Genomic DNA, 21988 nt, shown 5'->3' on the forward strand with positions numbered 1-21988 from the left:
GCCGACGTTGGGGGCGGTGAGGGAGGGGCGACTCTAATGGTGCATCGCACTCCGACCGATCCAGCTCTCCACAAATAAACAACAGCAGTACTTCACTATCTGGCCTAATTTCTACTTTTTACAGTTCCACCGCGCTGCAGCCGCGCTTTGCGCCTTTCCTCATTGAGCAGATCGGCTGGGCTTCTTTTTAGCGGCTGCTCGGAGCACAAGAGGCCCAGAGGAAAGACGGAGGATCGGTGAGTGTGCAAACATGGTAAAGTTAACTTAAATGAACTATGTTTCTGCTCGTAACCTTACTCATTAACCCTGTATGACCCATATACAGAAAAAAAAAAACATTTCCACCTTATACATGTTGTTGTAGGAGGCCTCTAATGCAGAAATAAATGTTTTTTTTTTACATTTTTGACATTTTAGTAAGTTTTTAGGGGAATGTTGTAATATTGCAACGTTGGGTCTGTTGGGTAGCAGAATTTCACTCACTGTCTGGATAAATGTAGAGCACATCTAAGGGTTCATTTGCAGGGTGTAATGATTATATTAGTAGCATATGTATACACTAATAATCACACAATATTAATAAATGGACATGTCATATTTTTATGGAAAATAATTTATTATAAAAAAAAATATGTTTAGATAGTATTTACAAAACATGATGAACTGAATGAAAACTTTGGCATTTATGTAATTTAGCTATGTTCATAGCCATATTCAGTTACGATAATCCCAACGGCAGTTCTTGTCCTCTGAGAAGCAGAGGTGGACATTGCACTTGCTGCAAAGTGTGTTGGTGTAGCCTTTACCACAGTGTCTGCGGCATCCTCTATTTTCTTCATATCGTCCGACACAAACTTTCAGAAATACTCCAGTGGTGCATTAAGCTCGGCATCATTAGTGATATGACCTGAAAAATCAGTGTTTGGACTGATACAATCCTTTATCAGCCAGCGATACCTGTCACAGGGCATGGTTTGTGTTCTTGAGGGACTTGATTTTGTTGGCATGATGTCCACATAATCATCAGACGGGTGGTTACTGGGTTGTTTATTTTACTTTTCCAGTTCACAGGCATCTCCAAATTCATCTTCTTAACTTGTATCAGAATCCATTTCAAAACCACTGTTCCCATTTTGGATGCCATCAATGACATCATACGCTTTGTAGATAATACAGTCTTTCCTGGCTGGTGGCATTCTGAAATGGAAAAAAACACTGGTTATTTTCATAGACAGTAAAAGAAATGGACACAGCGACCCCATAGACTAGAAGCACTCACTTCCTGATGGCTGAGCGTACTGCGCAGCCTCAGACTGAGCTTGACGACGTAGATGTGACGTGATCAGCCTGTCCGACAGTGGCAAGTCTTCTAGTAGTTGTGCAACGTAAAATCTGAATCACTGAATCTTGCAGAGACCGAGAGGGTGAGCAGGAGCAACTTTTGATGAATGAAGGAGGATCTGCAACATCTCTATCTGCGTTTATGCCTCCATGTCCCCCCGATTGCCTCATAGACAGTAAAAGATTGCCTACGAGCGTCTCCTCAGGTCTATACGGTAATTTGCTCAACAGCGCGTCACAGTTGCGTGGTTATGACGCAATCGTTAGCCTATATTTTACAAAAACAGCTTCAACGGGGCGATAGTGTAAGATACAAGGTAATGGAGCCTTTATACATTGTCGTGTTTGTTTAGAAATAAACAATGGACGAATAGAGTCTTTAAACGCCTTGGTCAAAGTGAGGCCAAAATGAATGGGAGTCAATGGGATGCTAACAGCAGGTGATGGCTTGGTTAGCAATGGCCGCGCCTATGGGTGGTACGCTTTCCGGGGGCTGGGCTACCCCCTTGGTTATTTTCCATATCCCAATGATACTTACACATAAAGAATTCACACGTTCCACAGAATTCACACAATACCGTCTGGCTAGCTTATTGTGCCCTCTACTATCATGCTAATAGCACTATTACCCCCCACATTCCTGAACATTATCACCTGTCCCTCATGCATGAAGCAGATATTTGGGCAAACAAAGCCCATAAAAAAAAAAACTGTTAAGTGTGTTTTATAAATGATAAGAGACAGATAGTTTAAAATACTGCTAAACAAATACTTTCAAATTCTCAAAGAAATAATTAAACTTGAACTTATTTAATAGTAATTAAATGTGATTAAATTTAAATCGAAATTGTAACAAAGATGACATTTTAAAACTTGTAAATTAAAAACATTGTTTCTTTTAGTATTTACTTAACACAGAACAGGTGAGAAGTACATTTCATCCATGTAATATGAAAGGTGCACGGGTACATTTTGCTACCCCTTTCACCCAATGTTGTAAAATTACAAAATTGACATTACAAGCTCAAAATCTAATATGATTAAAGTATTCAACAGTACATTAATATCTGTTTGATCTAGACATATTACTAATCACATAAAACATTTTTGGGGGGATTTTTACTGACTTGAATGTTGATTTATCCAGTCCAGTAAAACTTCATGATCTGCTTCAAGTCAAATCCGCAGGTTGTGTGAGTTCATGGGCAGGCAAACAGGCCTACTCACAAAAATTTTCCATCCAATAGCATTGCAAGACTGAACAATAGGACCTATTAGTTGTGTAAATGTGGTCTTAGAGAGAAAAAAAATATCTACAGGTTTATTTTAGTAGAGCTAAACTTGATGTTGTAATATTACAACAGTGGGTCTTACAGGGTTAAAGGGATAGTTCACCCTAAAATAACAATTCTGTCATCATTTACTCACACTCGGGTTGCTTCAAACCTGCATTACTCAATTTCTTTGACAGAACACAAAAAAAGATGTTTGGCAGAATGTTAGGGATTGAAAGTGAATGGGGACTGCGACTGACATTTGTTTTCCTCTCAAAAAGTCACACGGTTTTGAAATAGCATGAGGGTGAGTAAATTATCTTAACATTTAGGTGAACTATCCATTTAATTCACAGAAGGTGCCTCATAAAACCTTGAAATTAAGAAGTTGTGTGCTAGAAATATTCTCCCTCAATTCGGTTTGTTTTCTTTTATCGTTTGAACCAGTCTTTTTACTACGTTAGCCATGTAAAGCCTGACCTATGCAATAATAATCAGAAGAAAACTCATTTGTAAATCCCTTTTTATAACTGTATAACAAAACTATTAGATAAAATGCAAATATCAGCTGTAACTCTACATCTACGTATCTCAATAATATGTTTTAGTAATATGACATTCAAATGCTTAGTTTTATGATCAAAGCTTTGTTTTCATTTTGCGGTGCAAAATGTAGGATGTAATGCAATACAATGATATTAGAGATCTAGCCTAATTAAACGTTCTTCAAAAGCCTGTTATATCATATTTGGTTCTTACATTTTAAACAGATTTTTCTTTAAAAAAATTATGTATGGATAATCAAGTAGGCTAAGCATTGCTTCGGTGCAGTAAATTGTTATCTTGAAAATAATGTTACTAAAATCATTAAAGACTTCACAGCACAAAGACGCGTGCACCACAACCTAGTTGCATTGTAGCATTTAAAACAAGGTGTAATACACACACATTTCTACATGCTGATGTTTTCTCCATGTCTTCTGTTTCCCTATAGAGAATATGCAACAAACGTCAACATGACGTCCAGATTTAGTAAAACATATACACAGAAGGGTGGAGAGGCCAGCTCAAAGTTTGACGAGGTGTCAACGCTCAGCACCAAATGGGGAGAGACCACCTATAAGGCACAGTTGGGGGTCAAACGGCCCTCGTTCAAGCCAGAGGTTCCTGAGCTGACTAAACGACCCCGCTTTGACGATGACGATAGCTCAGAGGACCCATTTGGCTTTGACAGATATGACGAGTCCAAAACGGTCTCGTCCAGAGATCCTCCTCAATCTGAGATGGGCTCAGATGCAGCAGGATCTGGGAATGAACTGTTAAAGACTCTAAAGACAGAAAATCCCAGTGGGGGCACAGCAGTGACCGGTATGGGAGCTTCCTCCTTGGGGAGCAGCTCAAATATCAGCAGTGGGGTGGTTGGTATGAATAGCCCAGGTAAGATATTAAACCCCCTAAGTTTTTGTGGAGCACATCATTCATGCAGAAATGCGTATGAGTGCATTATCTGAGACAGATCTTCAGAGAGTTCAGTTCAAAAATTACAAAAATTTAAATTCTGTCATTTACTTACCCTCATGTTGGTCAACCCATATGATTTTTTTTCTTCTATTGAACACAGTGAGAAACGATTCATTCACTGGTTTTATAAACTGGATCAACTAATTCATTGAAAAGATTGCTCATGTTCTCAAATCAGGAATGGCTACTCTAGTTAATCCGATTTTTATTGAATAATAACCACGTTTACATGCGCACTTTTTTGTCGTTCTGATTGAATGATTAACTGGACTGTTTACATGAAACTTTATCTAAACCGGTGTGCTGATGCTTTCAATCGGATTCATTTTGTGACATGCGCACAGTTTGTCTGCCGCATCAGATTCGTAACGTTGCCAGTTATAGTAACTGCGATGTTCGTGGATCAATTGTTCTGTGTTGGTAATTTTTATATTTATTGATTTTTCTACTGGCAGACATGCAGTAGTTTAAAGGGGTGGTAAAACACATTCTTTCGAAGGCTTGATTGTGTTTGTGGGGTGCACTGTAACATGTGTTCATGCTTCGTTTTTAAAAAATTTCATTATTTTTCATATATTTTACCTTTATTCTACACTGCTCTGTCCCTCCTTGTAAAAACTGGGATGGTTTCTGGGTTGTATGAAGCCAGTCCCTCAAAAATACGCAATGGGCTCAGATTGGTTAGCTGGCCCAGTGTGTTGTGATTCACTAACCACCTAGTGCACGTTTGTCAGAAACGTCACGCCCCTTACCTTTACCGGTAGACTGTGCTTTGGGTAGTATTAGAAACAATGGCGTCAATAAAACCATACCAATCTGAGCCCGAATCAGACCCAGACAATTTTAGTGAAGATGATCGAGCAGAACCTGTTCAGTCCTCAAGAGTAAAGACTGCGGATCTATAGTGATCGCTACTGAATGGCACTGTTACTTTTGTATTTTTAGAACGATTATAGCCAAATATCTGTTTCGCAAGAACTATTAACCCAAAACTAACACTAAACATTGGCTTTACTAGTAGCCAAATCAAACACAGAACCATGTTTAGCATGCCTGTAGATAAACAATACATAAAAGCTCTAATCAAAGAATAATTTCCACTAATGCCAAGTTCGCTGTCGAGATTTAAAAAAAAGTTTGTAACATTAGGTGTTTGTCGGATAACGTTAAGTATGAATGAGCATTTAACAAACTGGTTTGCAGAGCCAAACAGCGTTGTCATCTGTGTACTTCCTTGCTACAACATACAATTAACAATACAAACTATTACAGGAAAACACATCGACGAAAAATAAATCATACTTACAGGTTGTGGCCCTGTTTCTTAGCTTCTGTTTTTAAAGGGTAACTAAACCCTAAACCAACTTTTTTTAGTTAATGATCTGTAATACTGGGGCTTTATTAATGCTGTTCATTGATTCGAGTAAATGTTTTGACATTTGATAAAGTGTTTTAATTCTATAAAATATGGTGTAAAACCGCCAAAGTGCTGCCCTCTTAAGGTTGAACGCTGGCTACTGCAGTTGAATTTTCCTATTGGACGTTGTGGTACATCGTGACGTAGGATGGTACCTCCAACGGCTCACTATCCGCGCCCCTGGCACGAGCTCACCACGCCCTCAGAAATGTTTCCCCCAATCACACGATGAGAACGGCTTCACTCCAGTATGAACTGTCATGTTACATGAAGTAAATATTATGAATGAAACTCACTTGACACTTGCTTTAACATTGTATTGAAGAAAATACGGTTAAATAATGCAGTTGTCAGTACACGTCAGGCTTTTCTTGCGATATTATTGCCGCCCGTCATGTGTACAGATAATTTTCATACATGAGACGCGCTTTCAAACCCTGACACGCAAGTGGTTGCCGCGGACGCAGATAGATTAGGTCAGTTCTCTTGCGCGGCTGCTTCATCGTCTACATCGGGAGTTAACGCAGTTTGAGCAGCGGCTCGCATTGATAAGGCTCCGGGTTTGTGTCTGTTACAGACAATCCACCCTCCTCCACTTCAGGTGAAAGTAGGAGAATGACCGCTCTGTTGCAAAGCTGGCGTCACTCCAGTCATTCTCCATCTTTGCGACTCGCGAGTCTGACAGCTGTCAATCAATCCGTCACTGCGGGTCTCAGGTGCACACCCTCCGCTCAGCCCCGCCCTCGGTTTGTCCCCTCTGTGTCCGCCGGGCTCTGCCCACTTTTCCAGCATTTTTTGAAAATTGCCAGTGGGTGGAGTTAAGCTCTGAGCAGGGGTTTAGTTACCCTTTAAATCCATCTTTCAGGACAAGCCGTTGTGCGAATCCTTAATTGAACTCGCAAAGATTGTAGAAGCTTTCCTCCGTGAAATGTGCAGCGGGAGCCGCGCGCGCCCGTTGTGCATTCACACTGGCAGTGTTTGTCTCGCGCAGCTGAACCGCGGCTCGTGTATTGCAAATACAGACGAATATTGTCCATTATGTCACATTTTCCGGTCTTCTCCTCCGACCCCTGTCTGTCTTGTGCTTTGATTTATGATGGGCAGCATATATCTGCTGCAAATGCGACCTGTTCCCCTCTGTCTCATACACACAGCAGTGTTTCCCACACATAGACTAATTTGTGGCGGTGCGCCACAGAATCAACACCGTCTGCCACATATTGCGTGTCGTTCTTCTTTTTTTTTTTTTTTTTTTTTACCCTATTTAAAACACGCAGCTGCACTTTCTTTCCCTGCTCTCCCTCCGTCTCTCTGTCACTCACGCGCGTCTCTCGCTCTCAAACCTCAAATGCCAAACCTGCTTTTGTTATGAAGCAAAGTCTAAGCTTTTACATTTTTAAAAGTTTTAATACGGAATTTAAACGATAAATAGCGTTTTGGCGCTAATGTGGCATAACAGTTAAAGCCAGAGGCGACATGCTCTCATCTCCCCGCGGCGCGTGTGGTTCACGGAGCTCTCAATACTTCTAGCGCTGGGTCAATACATTTGAATGGATAGACGACAGTTTCACTTTACAGGTGTTTGCAGCAAGTTTTGGTAAACAGTACAGGATAGTGTGCATTGATTATTACGTCAACCACATTTACAGTATCATTTTATTATAGAGAGTGATGGAGATGCAACATCTTAACATTAATGTTAATGTTTTTCTTGTATTTAGCCCTCAGGTAGGCCTACTCCTCACTTATTGGTTACACTTGTACTCATTGGTGGTAATACGATAAACAGAGTTGCGTTACCTCAAACTCATGACTGGAAAAGAGGAAGTGGCGCCAGCAACCGTGTCATAATAAAAGTCCCGCCAGCGACTATGCCATAATAACAGTCCCGCTCTTCAATCGCTCCTGCGGCCTTGCTCCGCTCCACAACACTCGGTCCTGCTCTGCTTCATACTACAGTAATGTTAATAATCGCATCCATGAACATGATTTCTGCCCGAGTCCTATCCTGACTGTTTCCCACCGGCTGTGAGGTGAAGACCACATGTCCCGAGATTCTGCGCTCAAACGTGCCGTCATCAAACTACGCCTTTGTTTTGAACAGGCGACCTCTAGTGGACGGAAAAGTTACATAGTGTAGCTTTAAAGGGGTGGTAAAACACATTCTTTTGAAGGCTTGACTGTGTTTGTGGGGTGCACTGTAACATGTGTTCATGCTTCGTTTTAAAAAAAAATGCCTTATTTTTCATATATTTGACCTTTATTCTACACTGCTCTGTCCCTCCTTGTAAAACGGTCTGATGCTTTCCGGGTTGTATGAAGCCAGTCCCTCAAAAATACGCGATGGGCTCAGATTGGTTAGCTGGCCCAGTGTGTTGTGATTCGCTAAACGCCTAGTGCACGTATGTCGGAAACGTCACGCCCCTTACCGGAGGCTGTGCTTTGGTCAGTATTAGAAACAACGGCGTCAATAAAACCATACCAATCTGAGCCCGAATCAGACCCAGAACATTTGAGTGAAGATGATCGAGCAGAACCTGTTCAGTCCTCAAGAGTAAAGACTGCGGATCTATAATGATCGCTACTGAATGGCACTTTAACTTTTGTATTTTTAGAACGATTATAGCCAAATATCTGTCACAAGAACTAACCCAAAACAAACACTAAGCACTGGCTTAAACTAGTAAGTTAGCCAAATCACACACAGAACCATGTTTAGCATGCCTGTAGATAAACAATACATAAAAGCTCTAATCAAAGAATCATTTACACTAATGCCAGGTTCGCTGTTGAGATTTTAACGTTAGTGTTTGTAACGATAGGTGTTCGTCGGATAACGTTAAGTATGAATGAGCATTTAACAGACTGGTTTGCAGAACAGCGTTGTCATCTGTTTACTTCCTTGCTACAACCTATTACAGGAAAACTATATCAGAAAAATAAATCAGACTTACAGGTTGTGGCCCGTGAACAGCTTCTGTTTGTAAATCCAGCTTTCAGGACAAGCCGTTGTGCATATCCTGTATTGAACTCGCGAAGTTTGTGGAAGTTTGTGTTGTCCTCCGTGAAATGTGCAGCGCGCGCGTCATGCATCCACGCACCGGCAGTGTTTTTTTCACGCAGCTGACGTTGTGCAAATCTGGCATTGAAATCGCGAAGACGGTGGATGTTCTCCTCCGTGGATGTGCTGCAGGGAGCCCTGCGCGTGCCTGATTCCCCGCTGACTCAAACACACGTGCATATAACATGTTTTATTTTAAACGCTCTGCAACGCACCCCCGTCCCTATGAAGGCTGAACAGAGCAAGTACCCCAGACCTGCAATCAGGATGAAAATAACAGCGTTTCCTTGGCATCGCGGCAACAACACTCCAGCCTACTATACCACAACAGCGCCGCGATACAAAATGGCCTCACCCCCCCTTATTTCATATTCCCCGGAGGAGAGGTTTATGTAAATATTGGGCCTGGTGATGTCAGCAAAACCTGGGTGAATGTGTAGTAGTCCCTAGCGGCCGTTTGCTGTAGTCCTTAGAAACTGATTTCTTTAAAAGCAAATATCTCCCTTTGCTTTAAACTTTGAACGTTGTAACTTTGCAGATGTTGTTTATGCTCAAGCAGCAACATTACACGTTAGCTAAAGTTAGAATAGTGAAATCGTGGTTTACCACCCCTTTAAATAAATGTTCTATATTTTAGTTTAATAATATTTATTGAATATTTTGAGGAGATCTTTTGGTACTAAATAGGCCTATTATTTGTGCAATAATTATGGTTCATTAATGACCATTTAATGAATTAAATAAAAATAAATACTTCTAATATATTTTTTCTTATTTATATTACAATTAGTGTAGTAATTAATGTTAAAATGGAGAAATCCAATGCAAATTAGAGTCATTATGTGTCTGGAAAATTAATTAATTTCATTTGTAAAGCCATGGTTTACCCACTATAGGTGCCTATATGGCTCTTTAATCAATATACATGTATCTAGTCTAGTTGCTCAAAGAAAGTATTGCAGATCATAACTGCTTACTTATTTTTAGGTTTTGCATTTGAATACATTTAGACATGATCAAACACTAGATTTCTTTAAATGTGAAATTTTAAAACATTAATAACTTGCATCCTAATATTTTAATGATACTTATACAAGCACACACAAGTGAATATTAATGAATGTGAGCAAATATAATTTAAAATTGTTTGAAATTGTGCTAAAAAGGCAAACTTATTTTTCCTTATATGTACAGTAGGCTATATACATATGAATTGATACTGAATCAAGATCGAAATAAATCGATATTTGTGCCAATCACCAACCCCAAATACCCCGCCCGCCGCCGCCTGCCCACCTACACAAATTGGTTTCTAATCTGTGGGAAACACTGCACATGCATATAACATGTTGTATGTTAAACGCACTGCAACGCACCCCCGTCCCTAGGAAGGCTGAACAAAGTGGACCTGCAATCCGGATGAAAATAACAGCATTATTAACAAATTAACAATAAAATGCACCCAAATTATTAATAAAAACAGAATAGATGGTGATATAAATATAAACAAAAGTAATTCAAGTAGACTGTGGGTAATGTTACTTAACCAATTTGAAGTTGTTGAACTTTTTTTTTTTATAACATACGAAAAACGGAGAGAAATGTCAACACATGTCCTCTCCAGCAGTTTGAATGTTCCCCGTTGCCATGGCAAATCTCAACGGCCACCAGGACTTATACTGTTTTATAAAAGCTATTTATTATTTGTTGTAAATTGTAAGAATCACCTTAGAAAAATACATTCTTCTGTCAGTTGAAGCCTAGGACAAACGCTATCAAGATGAGATGGTGTAGCCAGGCAATGTCTGTGTCATTATTCAAACACTGTTATAGTAACTTGTATACGAAATAAAAAGTTTAACACCTCAGAAAAATTAACTTTCCTCTCTTGTCAACATTATAGCCTGGTGTGAGGGCGGCGCGCACTCTTCAGTGGTGGAGGCGCGCACTGTATATCACGTCACACAGAAAGACGTACACTCAAAGTAATCGGATCAGGTCGTTTACATGGTGGAATTTTTTTTTGATCGGTTCATGAAAAGGTTTATCCCACCCCTCTTAAACCGATTACAATTTCATTCGGTTTGGACATTTTTATTCCGATTGAGGTGTTTATATGGAGCATTTTCATTCGGATTGGACTTTTAAACCTATTACAATGCTCCATGTAAACGCATCTAAGTACTTTGTCTTAAACCAGTCAAGGCACAGACCAGGCTTAAGCCTAGTTAACTGTCAGTGCCATTGTTTTGTCTCAAGATGCACACCAGTAATGTTTTGTTCTAAGGCATGTTTGTAAAAGCTACTTAAATGTCTTATTTGAACTAAAGCCTAATCCTGGCTTAATCTAGTTCCTCTTTGAAACACATATTTAGGTTTTCGCCCATTCATGAGCACAAAAATTAGAGCAAATTAAATAGGGCTGCACGTTAAATTGCAATGAACCCGAAATCGCTCTTAAAGCGATTTGGCTTAGTGCGATTGTGATATCGCTATGGTTGTGATTTGTTAATAGTTTTTTTAATGAGCAGCTTGTCAGTGAAGCACGGCTCTGTGATCAGTAGTAAATGCTCCTACATCTGAAAGCACTGCGAGTTTGAGTCGCTTATAATGCGCATTTGAAAAAGCAACGCGAGCATTTATGAACCTCTTGTCCAACAAAAGACAACATTTAATAACATGTTTTTACTCCAAACTCACTTAAATTCATTTGAGTGTTTGAAAACATCATCCTGTGAGATGATGTGGCTTCTTACACAGAATAAGGCACACAACATATTATTTCATAGCCTTTATCACTGTATAGAATACTATGTCGATTAGCATTGAGGTATAAATATTCCTTATCATGAAAATACGCGAGGATTGAAGAACTCAGATAAACTATATTGTCGTAGTCGTGTGTTTATTAGTCATGTTTAATCAATTAAAGCGTTTCAATCTGTTTATTCAGCTACAGTGATAGTATGAAGCCCATAGGGATTTCCTGGAATGCGTTATTGTACTTCTGTAGGGCGTATTTGGAGTTTCTGCGTGAGAGCGCCCTCTGGCTTTCAGATTGAGCAGCATTTACAGATCACAGAGCCGTGCTTCTCTGACAAGCTGCGCAAAAAAAAAATCGCAGCCTTTGCCAAATTGAGTGCGGTTTCATTTAGATTAATCATTCATCCCTAATATGAAATATCTTAGTTTGTGTTCTGAAGATCTGAAAAAAGTCTTATGGGTTTGGAACGACATGAGGAGGAATAAACAATGGCAGAAATGACATTTTTGAGTAAACTATTCTTTTAAAACCTGGCGTAAAAAGGTGCCGTTGAGTGTGTCTATAATAATTCCATGGGAACTATTGGGTGACCACATTATGGTTTCAGTTTCTTTTAGCTCACGAGAATTGTCATGACATAATTATTATTGTGCTTCTGCTGTTGTAATGAGCCCAAGCACTTGGCTTTAGAGTAATTTAGGATGCTTAGTTGGTCTTATTACAGGTTACTTATAATGACCTTCTATATCATGTGAGTCACACCCTTATTATGATGTCTGAGTCTTTAAGATGACCTCACACCATTGTGTTATGTGGGGTGATGAAGTCACTGTGTCTTTCTGAAGAAGGTTATACTAGTTTTATTCAGTGTTGAGAATAACAGTAGCTCTGCTGAAGTCTTCGGTCTGTAGTTGAGGTGCTCGTGTAAGCACACCACACGCTGGCATGGACTCTGGGGCTCAGCAGGATATTTTCAGCCCTATGCAGTTCCACACTTTCCCATGGCTCTTTAGCAAGGCTAATTACGGCCATTAGAGGAGAAGTGAAACAAGGACTCAGGTTGTGATGACCCTCTAAGGATCATAACACTTCTAAAAGTAATAATAATTAGCTGACTGTGGAAACCTTTATTATGGGGTTTGAAAGAAATGTGCCCTTATTGATCCAAACCTGTATGACTTTATTTCTTATCTGAAACACAAAGGAAGATTTGCTGCTGGTTGCTCTGTTGCAACGGCTGGTTGAGTGTCATCAGCATAGCAGTGAAAAGAAATCCCATGCCGGCTGATGACACGGCCAAGGGGGAGCATGTAGAGGATGAACAGGATGGGGCCGAGCACTGAGCCTTGAGGGACACCGCAGGTGACGCTGTGTGACAGGGATGTAGCTTCTCCCAACACAACATATTCAGTTCTCCCAGTGAGATACGATAAGAACCAGTTGTGGACAGAGTCAGAGAGCCCGATGGTGGAATGTAAGCGGTGAAGGAGGATGTTATGATCAACCGTATCGAACGCTGCAGATAAGTCCAGGAGGATGAGAAGGGATGGGGAACCAGCATCTGCCACCATCAATAGGTTGTTTGTGACTCTGACCAAAGCTGTTTCTGTGCTGTGTCCTATGCGGAAACCAGACTGAAATTTCTCAAAGATTGTTTTGTTTTAAATGGACCTGAAGCTGTGCAGCAACAACTTTTTCCCGCACCTTAGAGAGGAATGGAAGGTTGGAGATGGGTCTGTAGTTGTCAGTAATATCTGGGTCTAAAGTGGGTTTTTTAAGAAGTGGTCTGATGATAGCAGTTTTGAGTGATGAAGGAACATGGCCAGCCTGGAGGGAATGATTAATGGTCTTGGTTATAAGGGGACTTAAGACACAGAGGTTAGATTTTACCAAGGCTGTGGGAAAAGGATCCAGTGCACAGGTGGATGGTTTCATCTTTCTGATGATGTCCTCAACCTCGCGCTGTGTGATGATGAAGCAGCAGAGATGTTGGAAAGTCCCAGGCTGTGGAATCGACAGTCGGGACAGGCAGAGCAGAGGTGCTAGAAAGGTGAAAGTGGATGTTGTCTACTTTGTTCCTAAAAAAAGGTCATGAACTTAATGCACCTCTCTTCTGTGGCTTCTGAAAAAGAGTGAGTTTGAGGATGTGGTTTATAGTGGAGAAAAGTTTCTTGGAGTTTCCAGGGTTATTGTTAATGATGCAAGAGTAGAACTGCGACTGAGCATCTCTCAAGGACCTTGCGTATGCCTTCTGATGTTCTCTATAAGCTAGCCTATGAACAGTGAGTCCTGAAAGCTTGAGACGCCTCTCAAGTACACGCCCCACCGTCTTCATCTTCCGGAGTTCGTCTGTGTACCAGGGGGCTGAGCACAAGAAGGTGACCATTCTAGTTCTGACAGGGGCGTGAACATCCAGAATGCTGCTCAGAGATTGGTTGTAGAAGTCAACCAAGTCCGTGACTGAGGAGAGATCAGCAGAGGAGAGTTGCTGGAGGTCTATAGCTAGAGTGTCTTGGTTAATCTTTTTCAGGTTCCTGAAGCAAATTTTACGAGCATCATTGGTATGGGAAGAGGGGCGTGGCAGCTCCATTGAGATGGCCTGGTGGTCAGATACACCAAGAGGTTTCTAATATGAGGAGAGTTGGAAATGACCACGTCCAGAGTGTGCCCCCTAGAATGAGTGGGGACATCCACATGCTGTTGGAGATTGAGGCAGTCCAATAATTGCAGAAACGTATCTGTCAGGTGGCAGGAGGGGGTATCAACATGAATATTAAAATCTCCTGATATTAAAATGTTGGCAGAAGTAGAGCAGAGAGTTGTAAGAAAGTCATGCATCTCAGTGATAAAAACAGAATTTGTTTTGGGAGGCCGATAAATAAGGAGTATTGTCAAAAAAAAGGGGGTTTACATATATATATATATATATATATTATATATATATTGCTATAGTTTATATTTAAACATCGCTTTATATAATATTGCACATTTTGTATAATGCTATAGTATGTTTATAAACAATACTGTTATGTATATTATTGGCTGTTGTGTTTTGATGTTTTTTTTTCATTATCCAACTCTTTTCTTCAACTTAATTGCAGCTCAAACGTATCCAGCCTCATCACATGTCACTGGCACTGTAGGAGCCTGGAGTAGATCCAGTGTCACAGTAAGCAAACCAGTCTCCCAGATCTCCAGCTTGAAAACCCACAGTAGAAACGTTTTCGGAGACTGGGACTCTTTCGGGGAGGACTCTCCTCCTGGGGCTGGCGAGGGGAGTTCTACCCAAGCTGGGAACTCTTCTGATGGACTCAAGAGCTCAGAGCAGTGCACCGCTGAACCTGAACCTCTAGTGGTACCGGTTGACTTTGAGCAGCTTCCGCTTCTTAAACCATCCAACGACAAAGTCTACCGACGACCACGGAATAAAGGGATGGATAGTTCTGGAGCCAGTGATGCGCCGGTTCCTGCTGTGAGTTCAGCACCAGCCTCTGCGCTGGTGAAGAGCACAAGTACCGGAGTTGCTGGGAGTTCTGAGGTCAAGCCTGCAGGTCAGGGTCGGGTGAGGGACTACACGGTTCTTCACCCATCCTGTGTGTCTGTATGTCATGTGACCATACAGGACTCTATTGAAAGGAGCGTGGATGATTTTGTCACCCCAGTGCAAGCTGACATGGGAGAGGCGGGAACCTTCAGGAGGAAAACGGACACACAACCTGCCAAGCCTGCCAGGTACAGTACAAACATACTCACCAAATAAAGCTGTTTTATTTGCATTTTTTTATTTGTTTGATTAGGCTGGTATTGGAAGCAGGTGATATTATAATTAGGGCTGTCAAATGATAAATCGCAATTAATCTCATCGAAAATAAAAATTTGTGTTTGCAAAATATATGTGTGTGTACTGTGTATAATCATTACGTTTATTTGAATACACACACATACATGTATATGTTCAAGAAATATTTGCATATCAATATTGTTTTATATAATATGTATTTTTAAATAATACTATTTATAATATATTATAATTTACTCCATTTAAACTTCAGTTATTGAAATTTGCATATATGTATCTTTATCTTTACTCTTTGTCTTTAAATAAAATGCAATTAAAAATCTCAAGGCTATCTTTTTTTTTTTTTATTGTAATATTACTTTTCGTTGAACTCCATTTACTTGTATCGCAATTCTGCTCATAACTATGAGCTCAATTACAAATTAGAAAAACTGCAGAACACAAAATTGGTTTGTTCGGACATCTGTATTTCTCCTTTTCCTCCTCTGTATCTTTTTTTTAGGTTCAGACCCACTCAGAGTAAAAGTAAAAAGGAGACGAAACTGAAGTTTGAGGCTCAGGCTCAGGGCGCAGATGGAGACGCCACTGCATCTGGCAGCACCAGCTACAAGAACAAATACTTTGGTTTTGACGAGCTGAGTGAGAGCGACAGTGAGGATGAGGACGACTCAGCAGCTAAAGAGAGAAGGAAGAATAAGAAGGCAGCAGCGGAAGCTTTGGAAACCACGGCGGGCAGTCCCCAGATCAACGACTCACAGGAGAGTCAACAGAGTCAAAGCAGCCTAAGTACAGGTACTCACAAACACGCGTCATAAATGCACAATTTCATCATTTCATTTGAGCGAGTTGGGAAATTTAAAGAGCAATTTTGGATAACTTTTATGTGTAGAGCAATCTCTGGATTCATGCTGGGGGTTTTTTTCTCTACCTATTGTCAGATTCTCAGGAGTCGCTGGATGAGACGGAGGCTTCAGGCTCACAGAAGGAACGGCATGGAAAGCAAACCGACAAGTCAAAGGAGATCGGACGCAAGATCTTGAGCGGGCCAAAAAATGTATGGCTAAAAAAGCTTTAACAGAAACCGATTAAATTTAGCAAAAAGCTACTGCTTTAATTTGATTGTTAATTGTTTTTTATGTGTGTGTGTTTAATGCAGTCTCCTGCTAAAGCCGTTTATAACGCTCGTCACTGGAATCAACCTGAGCCGGAGGAAGTGCCTCATCCTGCTTCCTCGCATACTGTGCCTGCACCTGTACGTAAAGTACACAATTCAGACCTCTGAACTTTATACCCTGAAATTTCCTCTGTATTTGTGCACCATAATTTGGTTGGTTTTATTTATTTATTTTTACAGAAGGCCAGTGTGTCCAGCAGCAGCAGCAGCAGCAGCAAAGACACAAATTCCCATAAAGATGATGGAGTGTTTAAAGCTCCGCCCCCTCCTCCTAAAGTCATTAAGTCTGTCACTATTCCCACTGAGCCATACCAAGACATCGTCACTGCACTAAAATGCAGGAAGGAGCACAAAAAGGTGAGCACTGCACTCTGCGAAATAATGTAAATAATGGGGCAGTCTTGGCCTAATGGTTATAGTAAGACTTGTAAGCCAAATGTTGCGGGTTTAATTCTCAATACAGACAGGAAATGACTGAGGTGTCCTTGAGCAAGGCACCTAACCCCTAACTGCCACAGTAAAAATGGCTTCCCACTGCTCCGGGTGTGTGTGTTCATGGTTTGCAGCGTGTATGTGTTACCCCTTTTCCACCAGAATGAACCAGGTGCTAGTTCAGAGCCTGTGCTAGTGCCAGTTCGGAGTTGGTTCGACTGACAAGCCTTCTAAGAACCGGTTTGCCTTTCCACAGGCTAGAGAGCCACCACATAGCCAGGTCTTGCATCACTGTATACGTCTCATCTCTCTCAGCAACGCTAGCGAGGCAGCGGGAAAAACAAACACACCTGGCTTGTTTGAGATGCATCGGCGCTGCGCAGACCGATCCGCACATGTTATCAAAGTACCACATGAGCGATTCAAAAGCATAAGGAGTCGTATGCTCTCGTTGTACTTTGATGTCATACAGCGATCGATCTGCACAGCGCCGATGCATCTCGAACAAGCCTTCCATCAACAATGGCGAACATTGCGTTACTATTAATGCACATGGCTTTACGATCCTGCATCGGTATCAAAACACCGCGAATCTAACACATTCGTGCAGCTCGCCGTAAGTTGTATAGACAGAGATTACAATCGAGCAGCTATTAGCTCGATTAGCTGCTATTTCAGAAATGGCGGTCACAAGTTTGTTTGTGTTCGTCTTGTTGGTCACAGTAACCCTGCCCCCAGCCCCTGACGCAACCGGTTCTTACTTCTAGACCAGCAATGTTTTGGTGCTACTTAAGAACCACTTTTCCTGGTTCAGAGCTGGTGCTTTGGGTGTGGAAAGACAAAGAACCGATTTGAAACTAGGCTCTGGCTCCGAACCAGCACCAGCACTGCCTTGGTGGAAAAGCCACCTGTGTGCACTAACTTGGATGGGTTAAATGCAGAGGAGAAATTCTGAGTGTTATGTTGTGTCACTTTCACTAAATGATTATTTCTGAAATGTGTCTACTTTAACCCTTGTTTTAGTATTATTTACACTCACCTAAAGGATTATTAGGAACACCTGTGCAATTTCTCATTAATGCAATTATCTAATCAACCAATCACATGGCAGTTGCTTCAATGCATTTAGGGGTGTGGTCCTGGTCAAGACAATCTCCTGAACTCCAAACTGAATGTCAGAATGGGAAAGAAAGGTGATTTAAGCAATTTTGAGCGTGGCATGGTTGTTGGTGCCAGACGGGCCGGTCTGAGTATTTCACAATCTGCTCAGTTACTGGGATTTTCACGCACAACCATTTCTAGGGTTTACAAAGAATGGTGTGAAAAGGGAGAAACATCCAGTATGCGGCAGTCCTGTGGGCGAAAATGCCTTGTTGATGCTAGAGGTCAGAGGAGAATGGGCAACTTAGACTGAAATAACCACTCGTTACAACCGAGGTATGCAGCAAAGCATTTGTGAAGCCACAACACGCACAACCTTGAGGCGGATGGGCTACAACAGCAGAAGACGCCACCGGGTACCACTCATCTCCACTACAAATAGGAAAAAGAGGCTACAATTTGCACAAGCTCACCAAAATTGGACAGTTGAAGACTGGAAAAATGTTGCCTGGTCTGATGAGTCTCGATTTCTGTTGAGACATTCAGATGGTAGAGTCAGAATTTGGCGTAAACAGAATGAGAACATGGATCGATCATGCCTTGTTACCACTGTACAGGCTGGTGGTGATGGTGTAATGGTGTGGGGGATGTTTTCTTGGCACACTTTAGGCCCCTTAGTGCCAATTGGGCATTGTTTAAATGCCACGGCCTACCTGAGCATTGTTTCTGACCATGTCCATCCCTTTATGACCACCATGTACCCATCCTCTGATGGCTACTTCCAGCAGGATAATGCACCATGTCACAAAGCTCGAATCATTTCAAATTGGTTTCTTGAACATGACAATGAGTTCACTGTACTAAAATGGCCCCCACAGTCACCAGATCTCAACCCAATAGAGCATCTTTGGGATGTGGTGGAACGGGAGCTTCGTGCCCTGGATGTGCATCCCACAAATCTCCATCAACTGCAAGATGCTATCCTATCAGTATGGGCCAACATTTCTAAAGAATGCTTTCAGCACCTTGTTGAATCAATGCCACGTAGAATTAAGGCAGTTCTGAAGGCGAGGGGGGGTCAAACACAGTATTAGTATGGTGTTCCTAATAATCCTTTAGGTGAGTGTATATGCTATAGAGCTGCACGATTTTGGATAAATTTAGAAACACTATTTTTTTGTTTAGAATAGAGATCACAATTCTCTCACTGTTCTGAATAGACAACTAAACCAGTCTATTTTAAAAAAGGATTTTATTAGTTTGAAATTATTTTTTAAAAAATCTGTTTGTTTCATTACTGGATGAATCCACATTTTTGAACGAATGTCTTGAATAAATGATTTAATGGCAGTCACCTACTGGTGTAACAATGTAATTGATACAAGTTTCAAATTTAAAAGGTTATATACTCTATTTTGAACGCTACCGAACTATACACTTTTATCCCAGCAATTCTGATATGAATTATTATAAGATAGTGTGTGTGGTAGAAAAGACTGTTTGTGAAGTTTTCATATCTATGACAACTGCTCTTTCTGGCTCAGCCACAGCAGATTTAAATGTTCCTGTGATCGTACTTTTCAAAGTTTTAATAGACATTTAGGATTGCATGGGTGTTTGAATCAAGACAATATTTTAACAATATATCATGTAGCTCTAATATACTATTATAGAATTTATTCATATTTTTAATGTTTTTTTGTTTTCAAAAGCAGCATTTCTAATTTTCATTCAAGATTTCCCATCTAATTGTATTTTATTTCAGCTTTATTTCTATTAACATTATTTAAAGGTGCCCTAGAATGAAAAATTGAATTAACCTTGCCATAGTTAAATAACAGGAGTTCAGTACATGTAACTGCGCAGCCATATCATCTCTGCAGGTAAACAAGCGTCATGCGAGGATAGCGAACATGGCAGATCATGGAAACAAATGCTGTGTTCCAGGCTGTGCAGGGGATGTGAAGACGTTTCATACTCTTCCCTCAGATAAAACATGTCAACAGGCATGGTTGATATTTATTTATAATTGGATACCGCAACAATTTAATTCAAAGTTGTTAGTTTGCTCGGCCCATTTCACCACGGACAGTTTTTCAAAACTGGGACAAAATCAAGGAGGCTTTGCTCAGCGTCCGACACTGAAGAAAGGGGCAATTCCAACCATATACCTGCATACAGTAAGTGATTTTATCCACTTCTTGACTGTCTAAACAATTTCCGATTAAATTGAAAGTTTCTTTGAGAGACAACATTAACAATAATATCCCCGTTGTTGTCTAGATCCAACGCAAGATGCTATACAGTAAAAATAGGATAATCCAAGTAGCTTACATAACTAAATAGTATGTCTAATGACAAAGGTTAATATTATTCATGCCAGTGTTGTCATAAATTACAAAATACAACCATAGATACGTGACGTACTACGTTAGTTTAGTTGCTTACACATAGCTCACTCTATCCTTCTAGCTAACGTCACCTTCTCCACCATTTAAATTGAAACAATAGTAATTTGATATTTATTTATTTATATTTTTGACAACTGAAGTATGATTTATTTTGCATCCTTGTATTTCAGAGTACATCACAGTCCCGGCATACAAATGATGTAGGCTGCCAAACAGATGGTCCCACCTTCTTGTGTAAGGGAACACAACCGTCTTTGAACACAATGAGGTCCCACTTTCGAAGCAAAGGTAATGTTACTTATCATAAAGTGTGTATATGCTGCATTATAAGGACATATTAATTGTGTACTGTTATTAAATGCAATCTTGTTTAGGTCAGTAAGTCAGCTGCTATTTGCAGTTCTATTCATAATCATCAAAATCCATCTGTGCTGATGGACATAAAATATGGCTAGTGTCCAGTTACTGAAATCTTGTAAGGGTTACCATTATTCCCCTTACTAATTATATATATTTTTTTACTGGTAGGTGGACAGGTGACAGTGTCGGCTCAAAGTGTGGCGGTGGGCACCACAACTACTGAAATGTCACGGGCCACAATACATCCATTAACATCAAGGCCAGCCAAAAGGCCCCGTGTTGAATTGGAGGAGGATAAGGAAATGGGGAATATTTCCTCTGCAGGGACTGATCCACAAGATTCCACATATGATCCTGTACCGTCTGTTACAGCTGAGACGGAATCATCACAAGATTTGTAAGTAAAGTTATATTTCTCTAACAATTCTGCAATTATGACACACAAACTGTTATTTTGTATTCAGTTTTTCACTAACAGACACAATGTTCTTTCTTTGTTTTTTTTCTTTCAGTGCCACGTCAATGCCATTCCATAAGGATGCAAAGTTCATAGTTTTTGAAAAATGTCTCCTTAGCCTGTTCGAGAGTTGTCCTGTTTGCACCAGGGCTTGTAATGTCCGCCCACACAGAAGAGGGACCTTCATAGCCATTGACCAACTGTGCCCTCACTGTAAGTTCTTCAGACAGTGGAGGAGTCAGCCTGTCATTGGCAGCACCCCTGTGGGCAACCTTCAGTTGTCTGCTGCCATCTATTTCAGTGGAGCTTCCTTTCTGAAGATGCAAAAGGTATTGTATCATTTGTACACACCAGATAAGTCAAAGCTAGACAGGACAACTATTATTATTATTTTTTTAATTTTTTTTAAAGGTGTTCAGGGCAATGTACCTGAAAACGCATACATATGATGCTTTTAGAAGACATGCCAGGACATACCTTGAACCTGCTATCATCCACAAGTGGAATGAGGAGCAAAATTTGCAACTGCACTGCCTGAGCCAGAACAAGAACAACATTCTCGTTGGTGACATGCGAGCTGACTCTTTAATTGCAGGACATTCTGCAAATTATGGGAGCTACACCATGATGAACTTGCAGACCAACAACATCGTAGACATACAGCTGGTGCAGGTACTTCAACAGCAGACTATGGATAACACACTCTTGTTATGTACAACTATGTAAAAATTGCTATATTATATTACGTTTTTAAATATCATGTTGGCATTTGACACCTTGGTCTGTATTATGAGTCTGTAACAAATCAATGCAAATTTCAGAGATAAAATACACCATACATACATGGATCAGAATAGACTTCTATTTTACATACAT

General features: G+C 40.6%; 1 protein-coding gene across 2 annotated transcripts in view; it reads left to right on the top strand.

The window, feature by feature from the left end:
- Positions 1-21988, top strand: part of LOC307135847 (uncharacterized protein) — a 24652-nt gene continuing 2664 nt past the window's right edge. Inside the window, exons 1-13 of one of the 2 annotated variants that reach the window (XM_079832536.1) lie at positions 19-236; positions 3610-4052; positions 14480-14929; positions 15041-15110; positions 15680-15969; positions 16116-16231; positions 16334-16429; positions 16532-16708; positions 19768-20064; positions 20466-20583; positions 20824-21052; positions 21168-21441; positions 21524-21784. In XM_079832536.1, coding sequence (XP_079688662.1) covers positions 3632-4052; positions 14480-14929; positions 15041-15110; positions 15680-15969; positions 16116-16231; positions 16334-16429; positions 16532-16708; positions 19768-20064; positions 20466-20583; positions 20824-21052; positions 21168-21441; positions 21524-21784 — 2799 coding nt within the window. In that variant the 5' untranslated portion in view covers positions 19-236; positions 3610-3631. Of the gene's footprint in view, positions 237-3609; positions 4053-14479; positions 15111-15679; positions 15970-16115; positions 16232-16333; positions 16430-16531; positions 16709-19767; positions 20065-20465; positions 20584-20823; positions 21053-21167; positions 21442-21523; positions 21785-21988 lie in introns of both variants that reach the window. The other variant, XM_079832535.1, reaches the window with a different exon arrangement.

Source organism: Gobio gobio (assembly GCF_949357685.1).
Source record: "Gobio gobio genome assembly, chromosome: 13".
Taxonomy (NCBI): domain Eukaryota; kingdom Metazoa; phylum Chordata; class Actinopteri; order Cypriniformes; family Gobionidae; genus Gobio; species Gobio gobio.